The sequence below is a fragment of the Sinohyriopsis cumingii genome, chromosome 2, assembly GCF_028554795.1.
Source record: "Sinohyriopsis cumingii isolate HCF-2022 chromosome 2, ASM2855479v2, whole genome shotgun sequence".
NCBI classification, from domain to species: domain Eukaryota; kingdom Metazoa; phylum Mollusca; class Bivalvia; order Unionida; family Unionidae; genus Sinohyriopsis; species Sinohyriopsis cumingii.
The window spans coordinates 86,548,915-86,563,274 of NC_142962.1; the positions used below are offsets into that span (position 1 = coordinate 86,548,915).

General features: G+C 34.5%; 1 protein-coding gene across 1 annotated transcript in view; it reads left to right on the forward strand.

Moving 5' to 3' along the window:
• LOC149805319 (uncharacterized) overlaps positions 1-14,360 on the forward strand; it is a 179,609-nt gene that overhangs the window by 138,159 nt on the left and 27,090 nt on the right. Inside the window, exons 18-21 of the mRNA XM_089949229.1 lie at positions 556-607; positions 7,962-8,111; positions 9,243-9,333; positions 10,035-10,074. Coding sequence (XP_089805355.1) covers positions 556-607; positions 7,962-8,111; positions 9,243-9,333; positions 10,035-10,067 — 326 coding nt within the window. The 3' untranslated portion in view covers positions 10,068-10,074. The remainder of the gene's footprint in view (positions 1-555; positions 608-7,961; positions 8,112-9,242; positions 9,334-10,034; positions 10,075-14,360) is intronic.

A 14,360-nucleotide genomic window follows, 5' to 3' on the forward strand; every position in this document is an offset into this window, starting at 1 on the left:
TTCTCACATACCCATATTGGCTGAATCTGAGACTCGAACCATTCAGCCAATGTGGGTATGTAAGAAAGCTTGCCAGTAACTTCTCATGGGTTGGTGGTTCTTTCCGGGGTTTTCCCAGGTTCTTCCTCCACCATTAATACTTGCCGCCATGTATAGCCTATCATGTGCTGAAAAATGGCATTAAACCCCACAACAACAACAACAATAAGATCAATGAAACAGTTTGATCAAGGTATGTATTTATTTACATATATAGTGCATACATATATGATTGGATGTCATCATCATAAATGTAGAGTAGAATAAACATGTATATTGTGTTCGTTTGACATAGATGCCACAATCTTTGAGTGCACAGGTCAGTTTTTGATATCTAGAACAGTTAATCACTGTGACCTCATTTGGACATTGAAACTTGTCTGTTCTACTTTATTTGCATGAGAGATTAAAGAAAAAGCACAGTTTGGGTAGTAATTAAAGGTGTTGTTATGCACACAGGTGAGTGTTCATTATATAATTAAAAAGGTTTGAAACAAATGTGTCTTCTGTTGACAGGAAAACAAAAAATGAAAGAACAAGAGGAAAATTTAAAAAGTGCAAGTAAGATGTAAGTATTCTTGATATTTTTTACAAAATGTTCATGAATCTATGACATCAACAGCAAAATTTAAAAAACAGGTGGATGATATTTTACTTAAATTTTGGTTGTTAGTTTTTCATGAAAGGTTCATAAAAAAGCTTGTATGAAGTGTAACTATTTTGCATCAGTTTTCACTGGTGCTTGGTGATACCAAACCTTCAGAGATTGAGTACATATGGTTCTTGCAAAAGGATTTTGTTACAAAATAGGAAAAACTGTTGATTTGATGATTACTTGTTTTAAGTTCTTTCATAAGATAAATGTAACTGTCAGATTTTGTTCAGAAATGGGTCTCGGCATTAATATTACAAGAATTCTGCAGAATGCTTTGTCTGACCTGCTTTGTTGTGACATATTCCAAATGCCCAGAAAAGTCACAGGGGTATGAAAAGTGGGTTATTGTGACTGCAACGTGCATGCAATGAGCAGTATTCTCCATGATAAAGTAGGTCACTGACTGCCACATGCCTATGATGAGCATTATTCTTCATGAAAAAGTAGGTCACTAACTGCCACTTGCCTATGATAATTAATTTTCTCCATGATGAGTAGGTCAATGTGCATGTTACTTATCTACAATGAGCATTATTCTCCACAATAGCTTAAGTTCCATGACCATACATTGATAAGGATCAGAGAAACTGAGCTAAATGCCAAACCATGATGTTGGTGACTGTGCCAACATTGACAGTGCTCTCAGAAAAGTGATACCTATGTCATATCTTAGCTTTGCAGGCCAGTCAACAGTGCCTGTATTCTTTTATACATTAGCTTTGCAGGCCAGTCAACAGCCATTCCTGTATTATGTTATATATTAGCTTTCCAGGCCAGTCAACAGTGCCTGTATTTTATTATATATTAGCTTTGCAGGCCAGTCACCAGTGCCTGTATTCTGTTATATATATGCTTTGCAGACCAGTCAACAACCAGGCCTATATTCTGTTATATATTAGCTTTGCAGGCCAGTCAACAGTGCCTGTATTCTATTATATATTAGCTTTGCAGGCCAGTCAACAGTGCCTGTATTGTATTATATATTAGTTTTGCAGGCCAGTCAACAGTGCCTGTATTCTATTAAATATTAGCTTTGCAGGCCAGTCAACAGCCAGGCATGTATTCTATTATATATTAGCATTGCAGGCCAGTCAACAGCCAGGCATGTATTCTGTTATATATTAGCTTTGCAGGCCAGTCAACAGTGCCTGTATTCTATTATATATTAGCTTTGCAGGCCGTCAACAGCCAGGCCTGAATTCTGTTATATATTAGCTTTGCAGGCCAGTCAACAGTGCCTGTATTCTGTTATACATTAGCTTTGCAGGCCAGTCAGTAGCCAGGCATGTGTTCTATTATATATTAGCTTTGCAGGCCAGTCAACAGCCAGGCCTGTATTCTTATTTATATTAGCTTTGCAGGCCAGTCAGCAGCCAGGCATGTATTCTATTATATATTAGCTTTGCAGGCCAGTCAACAGCCAGGCCTGTATTCTGTTATATATTAGCTTTTCAGGCCAGTCAACAGTGCCTGTATTCTGTTATATATTAGCTTTGTAGGCCACCCAACAATGCCTGTATTCTATCATATATTAGATAATGACATATTTAAATTGTTCAGTGTGAGAAGAATTTCAAAATTGTTATTGCCACATTGGTGGTAGAAGTGGTATTGCCATTGAGATGATATAACCTCTGACACAACTTTTTCTCCTCATTTAAGAAATAACTCTTCCCTTAAATAAGACATTTGTTCTCTCAGAAACACAGATGTACCTCCACTGTACATTTATTTAGCATTTCTCAAGTATTGAAGTGTTAATATAACTTTTTTATATATACCCCACTTAAAAACACTAGAGTTGAGATATTAGCTTTTTTAAAATAATTTTCCACGTGAATCACCTGATGATGCTGATTTTAATTGATTAAACTCAGGATGGCATGTGTCTATTTGATTGTTATTGATTAAACTCACCATGGCCTCTGTCTGCTTGATTGTTATTGATTAAACTCACCATGGCCTGTGTCTATTTGATTGTTATTGATCAAACTCACCATGGCCTGTGTCTATTTCATCCTCATTGATTAAACTCAGGATGGCATGTGACTATTTGATTGTTATTGATTAAACTCAGGATGGCCTGTGTCTATTTGATTGTTATTGATTAAACTCACCATGGCCTGTGTCTATTTCATTATTATTGATTAAACTCAGGATGGCATGTGTCTGTTTGATTGTTATTGATTAAATTCACCATGGCCTGTGTCTGTTTGATTGTTATTGATTAAACTCACCATGGCCTGTGTCTATTTGATTGTTATTGATTAAACTCAGCATGGCCTGTGTCTATTTCATCCTTATCGATTAAACTCAGCATGGCCTGTGTCTATTTCTTTGTTATTGACTAAACTCAGGATGGCCTGTGTCTATTGGATTGTTATTTTTTTAACTCAGAATGGCCTGTGTCTATTTGATTGTTATTGATTAAACTCAGGATGGCCTGTGTCTGTGTGATTGTTATTGATTAAAATCACCATGGCCTGTGTCTTTTTAATTGCTGTTGACTAAACTCAGCATGGTCTGTGTCAGTTTGATTGTTATTGATTAAACTCAGGATGGCCTGTGTCTACTCAGAATGGCCTGTGTCTATTTGATTGTTATTGATTAAACTCACATAGCCTGTGTCTATTTGATTGTTATTGAATAAACTCAGGGTGGCCTGTGTCTATTTCATTGCTATTGATTAAACTCAGCATGGCCTGTGTCTATTTGATTGTTATTGATTAAACTCACCATGACCTGTGTCTGCTTGATTGTCATTGATTAAACTCAGTATGACCTGTGTTTATTTGATTGTTATTGATTAAATTCAGGATGACCTGTGTCTATTTGATTGTTATTGATTAAACTCAGCATGGCCTGTGTCTATTTGATTGTTATTGATTTAACTCAGCATGGCATGTGTCTATTTGATTATTGATTAAACTCACCATGACCTGTGTCTACTTGATTGTTATTGATTAAACTCAGGATGGCCTGTGTCTGCTCAGGATGGCCTGTGTCTATTTGATTGTTATTGATTAAACTCACATGGCCTGTGTCTATTTGATTGTTATTGACTAAACTCAGAATGGCCTGTGTCTATTTGATTGTTATTGATTAAACTCAGGATGGCCTGTGTCTTTTTAATTGCTTTTGACTAAACTCAGTATGGTCTGTGTCAGTTTGATTGTTATTGATTAAAGTCAGGATGGCTTGTGTCTACTCAGGATGGCCTGTGTCTATTTGATTGTTATTGATTAAACTAACATGGCCTGTGTCTGTTTGATTGTTATTGAATAAACTCAGGATGGCCTGTATCTATTTCATTGTTATTGATTAAACTCAGCATGGCCTGTGTCAATTTCATTGTTATTGATTAAACTCACCATGACCTGTGTCTGCTTGATTGTCATTGATTAAACTCAGTATGGCCTGTGTCTATTTGATTGTTATTGATTAAACTCAGGATGGCTTGTGTCTACTCAGGATGGCCTGTGTCTATTTGATTGTTATTGATTAAACTCACATGGCCTGTGTCTATTTGATTGTTATTGACTAAACTCAGAATGGCCTGTGTCTATTTGATTGTTATTGATTAAACTCAGGATGGCCTGTGTCTGTGTGATTGTTATTGATTAAACTCAGCATGGCCTGTGTCTTTTTAATTGCTATTGACTAAACTCTGCATGGTCTGTGTCAGTTTGATTATTATTGATTAAACTCAGGATGGCTTGTGTCTACTCAGGATGGCCTGTGTCTATTTGATTGTTATTGATTAAACTAACATGGCCTGTGTCTATTTCATTGTTATTGATTAAACTCAGCATGGCCTGTGTCTATTTCATTGTTATTGATTAAACTCACCATGACCTGTGTCTGCGTGATTGTCATTGATTAAACTCAGTATGGCCTGTGTCTATTTGATTGTTATTGATTAAACTCAGCATGGCCTGTGTCTATTTGATTGTTTTTGATTTAACTCAGCATGGCATGTGTCTATTTGATTATTGATTAAACTCAGCATGACTTGTGTCTACTTGATTGTTATTGATTAAACTCAGGATGGCCTGTGTCAATTTGATTGTTATTGATTAAACTCAGCATGGCCTGTGTGTATTTGTTTTTGTTATTGATTAAACTCAGCATGGCCTGTGTCTATTTCATTGTTATTGATTAAACTCACCATGACCTGTGCCTGCTTGATTGTCATTGATTAAACTCAGTATGGCCTGTGTCTATTTGATTGTTATTGATTAAATTCAGGATGGCCTGTGTCTATCTGATTGTTATTGATTAAACTCAGCATGGTCTGTATCTATTTGATTGTTATTGATTTAACTCAGCATGGCATGTGTCTATTTGATTATTGATTAAACTCAGCATGACCTGTGTCTACTTGATTGTTATTGATTAAACTCAGGATGGCCTGTGTCTATTTGATTGTTATTGATTAAACTCAGCATGGCCTGTGTGTATTTGTTTGTTATTGATTAAACTCAGCATGGTCTATGTCTATTTGATTGTTATTGATTAAACACAGCATTGCCTGTGTCTATTTGATTATTGATTAAACTCAGCATGACCTGTGTCTACTTGATTGTTATTGATTAAACTAAGCATGGCCTGTGTCTGCTTGATTGTTTGTTATTGACTAAACTCAGCATGGCCTGTGTCTATTTGATTGTTATTGACCAAACTCAGCATGGCCTGTGTCTGTTTGATTGTCATCAATTAAAATCACCATGGCCTGTGTCGATTTGATTGTTATTGATTAAACTCAGCATGGCCTGTGTCTATTTAATTGTTATTGATTAAACTCAGCATGGTCTGTGTCTGCTTGATTGTTATTGATTAAACTCAGCATGGCCTGTGTCTATTTGACTGTTATTGATTTAACTCAACATGGCCTTTGTCTATGTGATTGTTACTGATTAAACCCAACATGGCCTGTCTCTGTGTGATTGTTATTGATTAAACTCAGCATGTCCTGTGTCTGTGTGATTGTTATTGATTAAACTCAGCATGTCCTGTGTCTGTGTGATTGTTATTGATTAAACTCAGCATGATCTGTGTCTTCTTGATTGTTATTGATTAAACTAAACATGGCCTATGACTATGTAATTGTTATTGATTAAACTTAGCATATCCTATGTCTATGTGATTGTTACTGATTAAACTCAACATGACCTATGTCTGTGTGATTGTTATTGATTAAACTCAGCATGCCCTGTGTCTATTTGATTGTTATTGACTAAACTCAACATTGCCCATGACTGTGTGATTGTTATTGATTGAACTCACCATGGCCTGTGTCAATTTGATTGTTATTGATTAAACTCAACATGCCATGTGTCTATTTGATTGTTATTGACTAAACTCAACATGGCCCATGTCAATTTGATTTTTATTGATTAAACTCAACATGCCATGTGTCTATTTGATTGTTGTTGACTAAACTCAACATGACATATGTCTATTTGATTCTTATTGACTAAACTCAACATGGTCCATGACTATGTGATTGTTATTGATTAAACTCATCATGGCCTGTGTCTGTTTGATTGTTATTGATTAAACTCAACATGACATGTGTCTATTTGATTGTTATTGATGAAACTCAACATGACATGTGTCTATTTGATTGTTATTGATTAAACTCAGGATGGCCTGTGTCTATTTCATTGCTATTGATTAAACTCAGGATGGCCTGTGTCTATTTCATTGTTATTGATTTATCTCAGCATGATCTGTGTCTGTGTGATTGTTATTGATTAAACTCAGCATGGCCTGTGTCTATTTGATTGTTATTGATTTAACTCAGCAAGGCCTGTGTCTATGCGATTGTTATTGATTAAACTCAACATGGCTTGTATCTATTTGATATTCAGTGTAACTTGTCAAAGTACCCCCTAAATGTTATGACAGACAATATAAGGGGCAAAACACTTGGTAGAATATTATACAAAACATGGTTAGCTAACCATTTTAGCTCTCATCTAACTCTTACAAATGTATGTAAGTGTGGAAAAGAAATCTGGCACAAAGATTTGTTGATTGCAAACTGAAACTAGGTAGCTGTCAAACTCTGAGTGAGGTGTCTGTATCTGTTCTTGACTGCTAGCTTGTCACGGCCAAATAAGTTGTGTTTGAATGCAGAAATAACAAAATAAATATGCAAACAAGTCAACTGACAGGCATTGAAATCGGTTGTTTGAAACTGTTACACAAATTGTAAGACATGTTTCATTACTAAGGTGGTGTTGGCAGCACCAGTAACAAAATGGTAACATGAACATTAATGTTCTGTGGTGAAGTGTTGTTGTAATGTTGTTATGAGTCAGATACAGTGAGGTATTCAAGAAGACACCATTTTCCATGAAACCCTTGTTTTATAAAAAATAATTTCCAGTTTCCTGCACTACTACATTCCAGAAATTGTAACATTTTCCTGTATAAAATCAGATCCTGGTTCTGATGTGCTATGAAAAGGATCTCAGTGATCAAATTTATCAAATTCAAGCTAGATTTGATTAATATGTACTGCATTATGCTTGGATGCTATTATTTTTTTAAATTTTTGTCTTGCCTGCATAAGCATGGTAAGATATATTAGTCACATTTTAGGTGCTGGCATTATCATTGTTGACTTTGTTAAAGTTTTGTCAGCAATGTTAAAGTTTTGTCAGCAGTGTCAGAGTTTTGCATTCAGGGTTTTGAAAGTCAGAAACAGTGGTTATACTGACAAGTATACTGATACAGGTGAGACATCAGAAACAGTGGTTATATTGACAAGCATACAGACACAGGTGAGACATCAGAAACAGTGGTTATATTGACAAGCATACAGACACAGGTGAGACATCAGAAACTGGTTATATTGACAAGCATACAGCTACAGGTGAGACATCAGAAACTGGGTATACTGACAAGTATACAGACACAGTTGAGACATCAGAAACAGTGGTTATACTGACAAGCAAACAGACACAGGTGAGACATCAGAAGCAGTGGTTATACTAACAAGCATGCAGACACAGGTGAGACATCAGAAACAGTGGTTATATTGACAAGCATACAGACACAGGTGAGACATCAGAAACTGGTTATATTGACAAGCATACAGCTACAGGTGAGACATCAGAAACTGGGTATACTGACAAGTATACAGACACAGGTGAGACATCAGAAACAGTGGTTATATTGACCAGCATACAGACACAGGTGAGACGTCAGGTTCCACTGAAAGTTTTATTACCATCATTCTATCTTTATTTCTTTGCAGATTCCACGAGACTGTAATATTTTTTTGTGTGAAGCCGAAGACTGGTTTTAATGTTGTAACAACTGAACATTTTTTCTCACTGTGGGCATCCTTCTGTAAAGACTTCAAGGACATCTGGAAGAGGGAGCAACAGAGAATCATGAAACAAAGGTTTAGATGATTTCTGTTTGTCCACCTATAATAGTGACTGTTCAGTTCATTGTTATTCTCCACCCAGTCAGATATAGACTTTGTGTCCAATGTTTAGTTGCAAGGCTGGAGCTTTTAGATACCTAAGTTTGACTTGAGATATTTGCAAAACTGGTTTATTTGCTAATTGAGAAAGTAAACTCTTTGATGTAGGAAAACTTAATTCAACCATATATATTCACATGAATCCAGACTTACCAACATGAATACTCTATATTCTTAGATTGGAGGTACACAATAAGTGAATCCAGAGCTACCAATATGAATACAATATTCTTGGATTGGCAATATGTCATATGTCAATCCAGACTTACCAATGAGAATGTTCTGTATTCTTGGATGGGCAATATGGGATATAGAAACTACTTGCAGACTGAAGAGAAAGAAAAAAAGAAAGAAGATGAGAAAAATATAACAAAGACCATATTGTTTTAACATTTTTACTTTGCAATACAACACATTCTTTTTTATATTTTGTTCCTGTTTGAATTGGTTTTGAGGGACAATATAGAGCAAATGAAAAATCTATTACAAAAATTGAGCACTGTTTATCTCTCAGAGCTGTACCAGTAAAACAAAATAGGACCTTGAGAAGGCACTTTCAGCATGAAATAATCACCCAGAGATGTAATTTATAATTTTCCATCACTTTAATTTTGAAGTCTTTGAACAATTGGAGTATTCAGGCATATATATCATTAAAAATTGCCTGTCATGGATACCATATGTGTATAATTGGAACAGTCCCCATTTGGAACATTGTATATTTCTTGGGTACTATGCGTTTATAATTGGAACAGCCCCCATTAGGAATGTTATGTATTTTATCTGCTGCCAATAAAACTGATTGAAAACACACTGCAACATAACTTGCTAAAATTGTTTAGTCTCAATTTACTGATATAAGTTGTGCATGAGCACTTTGTTAAAATTGTTTTGAATATTTGTTGTTCTGGGCAAACCAGAAAATATGTCAGATCCTATCAAATTTTAAGTAAGAAAGTCTCACAGTATATATATAATCCAGGTATTTCTTAATGTAAAAAGTCAATTATACATTATTATAAGAGAATTCTGTTTTACCACTGACAGAATCAAGGAGGCAGAGCAAAAGGTGAAAAGAATACAGGAAGGAAAGGAGAAGCAAGCTGTTAGAACAAGGAGAAGAGAGAGAGGAGGACTTGTAAGTAGAGACAAAGTAACTTTAGCTTTTTAAAGAGATGGTAAATCTTAACTGAGCCATGGCCTCAAATAGATGAAATCAAGGTACGCAGATCTTGTATATTTTGTTCATCCAGATTAGAAGTCAGATTTTCAGACTGCTCTGTCACAATTTACACTTTGCCTGTTCAGTAGGACCTTTTGGTTTATTTAGAAATCATCTCTATTGTTCAACAGTAGAGTTTCAGTAATTTGTTTTTCTTATATCCTAATTATGAAATCATTTTAGATCCATTGGATGCTATGTGGATTTACTGCCCTTTAGTGTCATATCCATTTTATAAATAACAATCATTGCACACAGATTTAATGAGTATTTATTGCAGAAAGGTAAGAAAACTTTCGATTTAAATGGCATTTCAGAATGATACATATTGCTTACAGGGCACTTTTATGAAAATCATATTTTGCAAGACATAGTGGAACCCATCTGTAACGATTTGCTAGCAAACATCAATGCTTGTTCGTTTAATAAGAATTTAATTTAGATTATAATAATGACATATTTGGATATAATTCTTAAGATTTCTTTTCTCTGTCAGGAAATGTCTTTGTTCTGTATGCTTTATGTAGATAAAGGTATGTTCAAGTGTATACAATGTACCTGACAGTTTAAAAAATTCATAAGCAGCTTCACTAATTCTTGCTTTTTTGTTTTTACAGAAGGACAGGTTGGCCAGTAAAGGAATGTTATAGCATTAATGTAAGTTTCACATAAATGTTAAAAATATTCTATTTAAAATGTTTGAATTTATTTTCATGTGCATAAGTTTTTGTGATGCTGGATAAGAACACTTTTGTTGGTGTTTATTGTGAAGATGTGTCTTCGATGGGAAAGGGAAGAGGAGGCTATATTTCAGGTACTTCTCAAATTTTAACAGCAGAATGGTGGCCTGCTTGAAATGTTAGTGGTCATTTCAAATTTTAGGTTACCTAGCCCTAATCCTTTGTTTATTTGCCATAGGAAATGGCCATCAGTTAAATGGGGAATCAATGGCAGACAAAAGTAAAATTTATAATTAAGGCAAAGTGCTAAGCATTATGATAAAGGGAGGTAATTTTTGTAAACTACATATGTTTGTGATGGAAGATCATCTGCTTCAGCATCAATCCAGGCTGTTACATTTAGGATCTTATAAAACGCAACAAGAAAAGAGTGAAGACAACAAGCTTTGTAAAATTTAACAAATAATTTATTTCCCTAGAAAAACAAGGTAAAAATGAGAAAAAGAACTTACTGTTCTATGACTCAAATCCAAAAATATTCCAAGAATAATCCAAGAATTAAAAAACATAGAAGTCCTAGTAATAAAAAGTCCTAATGAAACTGAGTTCAGATCCTGATGAAATCCAAAATGGAAAGCAATGACATATGCTTTGATCAGCATCATACTGGTGTGTCAACAGTTCTATGTTGAATCACAAAAAATAATATTCCAGTTTGAATTCTATTTTAAATTTCTTTACCTGCCTTTGTCGAAGAATTAATTTAGAGCACAGATATTTCCAGGGAAAAATAATCTTGAAATCCAAATAATTTGAAGAAAAATTAAAAATTCAACTCAGATGGGTCACAACAAAACACCTTTAAGTGTCAATGGTTTAAAGACCAACTGACTAAATTCTCTATAGAAAAGAGTTACGCACTAATTTAAGATGCAAAACAGATTCCTTTGAGGATCACATGATCATGTTTCTAGAACAACATTGACACTTTTTACATGCCCAACATCACACACTCCCAGTAATGCTTTGATTAAAACCAATAATTTTTACTCTGGCAAAGAATAAATAAAAAATCTTTAAAAGTTGATTACAGGAACCCTATATTGGTTCTGAATCAAGGTCAGGAACTAGGTCAGCATTAGATACAAATTTTATATTATTAGGTGTTTACGAAAAAGAGTCAAGTCAAACTGATTTCTGAAAAATGTCAAATCCAGTAAATAAAGTTACATTACAATAACATGTAATGGAATAAAAAAATTTTTTAAACTAACAAAAAAACAAATTAAACCAAATATAAGTTAAATATACATAACACAGGCACTGAACTTAACTATTTGAGTTATCTAAACCTTTGCCAAATTGGCTGGTCACAAATTCATTGATAAAGGATGATATAATCACCTAGATGAAAGATCTTGACTGATAAAGGGTCAACACCAAGAAGATAGAAATTCACTGATAAAGGATTATTATCTAGATGATAGAAGTTCACTGATAAAGGATCATTATCTAGATGATAGAAATTCACTGATAAAGGATCATTATCTAGATGATAGAAATTCACTTATAAAGGATCATTACCTAGATGATAGAATTTCACTGATAAAGGATCATTACCTAGATGATAGAAATTCACTGATAAAGGATCATTATCTAGATGATAGAATTTCACTAATAAAGGATCATTACCTAGATGATAGAAATTCACTGATAAAGGATCATTATCTAGATGATAGAATTTCACTGATAAAGGATCATTACCTAGATGATAGAAATTCACTGATAAAGGATCATTATCTAGATGATAGAAATTCACTGATAAAGGATCATTATCTAGATGATAGAAATTCACTGATAAAGGATCATCACCTAGATGATAGAAATTCACTGATAAAGGATCATTATCTAGACGATAGAAATTCACTGATAAAGAATCATCACCTAGATGATAGAAATTCACTGATAAAGGATCATCACCTAGATTATAGAAGTTCGCTGTAGAAATTCACTTATAAAGGATCATTACCTTGATAGAAATTCACTGATAAAGAATCATCACCTAGAAGATAGAAATTCACTGATAAAGAATCATCACCTAGAAGATAGAATTTCACTGATAAAGGATCATTACCTAGACGATAGAAATTCACTGATAAAGGATCATTACCTATTGTACAAGTCACATGGGTAATATATGTGCATTTACTCATTTTAAATTAAATATAAATTGTTCTCTTAAAATTTGACACAATTTTCATTAACCAAAATCTATTCAATCCTGATTATAGAATGCTCCACCTTAACTGTCACCAAGAAACTTCCAGATGTAAATTGTATGTCGTTATGGACTTTTACAGTGGTGGCCATGTACTAAACTTGGGTCAAAATATGAGTGCCTCAGGTGCAATCATCACAATTGAGGATAGTATGAATTTGTTTATCAATATGCGTAACTTTCATTGTGACATGACAGTGCACAACATTCACCTTTAAGTTCATTTCATCCAAACATTTCTACTTACTTTAACATTGATTTTGCTATTTGCACCTTTCGAGGCATCTAAATAATGACCTTCCAAAGGAATATTGATATATACGAATCAAAACGAAGTGAATACTTGCCACTTAAAGGTATGTAGAATCAAGTTCTGTAATATGACACCTATTACTGAAATAGTCGGTGTCAAATGCCTACATGACCCGTGTGACTTGTACTATAGATGATAGAAATGTTGGTCTCTGTACAGTGTGTTTCAATGCAGCATATCTTGACAAAAAGTCCATTTCATTTAGACTTGTAGGTCAATAATATCCAGAGTCAACCATGCTTGGTTTTGCCCAGATAGAGGACTCTTAAGGATAGGCAGGTGTATAATGTATCATTCATTGGTACTCGTATGAAGAACACCCGCCTTACACCTTGACAATTTTGACTTACCCACATGTCTTACAGGGCAAGTGACTTTGAAATTTAATTCGTCTTTCAGTGATTTTACTTGTACTACACTTGTATATTTTTATGTGATCTACACTTTATATTATGTTGAAGACTTTTCCTGTTAAAGAAAATATTGGGAATGTAAATCTCTTAGTCCACTGTCAGAACTCTCATCACTTTACTTTTATGAAATAAGGCAAAGAATATTATGTTTCTACATCAGATAAAATAAAAATTAGAAAATAAACAACACTACATTATATAAACAAATGGAGAAACTGTTCCAAATTACCTTCCCTTTCCATGTCTCGGTGGCTACCCACATTTTCTGGATGTTAAGCAGTTTAAACTATCAGTGTGGTAAAGTAAAATTGGACTGCATCACCATGGTACAAGTAACATTGAACTGCATCGCTGTGATACAAGTAACATTGAAGTGCATCACTGTGATATGTGATGTGCTACAAGTAACATTGAACTGCATCGCTGTGATACAAGTAACATTGAAGTGCATCACTGTGATATGTGATGTGCTACAAGTAATATTGGACTGCATCACCATGGTACAAGTACAAGTAACATTGAAGTGCATCTGCACCTTGATACAAGTAACATCAAACTGTATCACTGTGATACAAGTAGCATTGAACTGCATCACCCTTGATACAAGTAACATCAAACTGCATCACTGTGATACAAATAATATTGAACTGCATCACTGTGATACAAGTAACATCGAACTGCATCACCTCTCCACATCCATCTAGATTGTCTTTGATTCTGCCTATCCAAATGTAAAGTTCATATTGTATTATTAGCTATTGTTTACACAAGGTACTTTAGTTGTGAATTTTTATTGATAATTATGCTTATTTAAAACGCAATTTGGGATTTGCTTTCCGTCCTTCTTTTTGTCTTTATCAACTTGACCTCGCAATGCTTGCTCAAAATGGATAGAAGGAACATAATCCACATGGATGCAGAAAATGTTGAAGGGAAAAAAGACACAAATAAAGTCATCTTAAGTCTCCACTTAAAGCTAGCATAGTGGGGGCATGCCACAGTGGCCCTTCTCCCCCCACCACCACACACACTAAGATTCTTGGAACCTTACCTTCAGTGAACATTGCATCAGTCAACTGCAGAAGAAAATCATTGTACACCAGAAGCATCCATTCTACATCCAGGTAGGGCACTTTTTAAATGGCAGATGAAGAGACTTGTAAAGGAGCTGACAGTGCAGTTTGCTAGCTTGGGTTTAGCTCCATTCATCACATCTCTTCAATACAAATTTGGATTTAAAGGAGATTATCATCATGTTG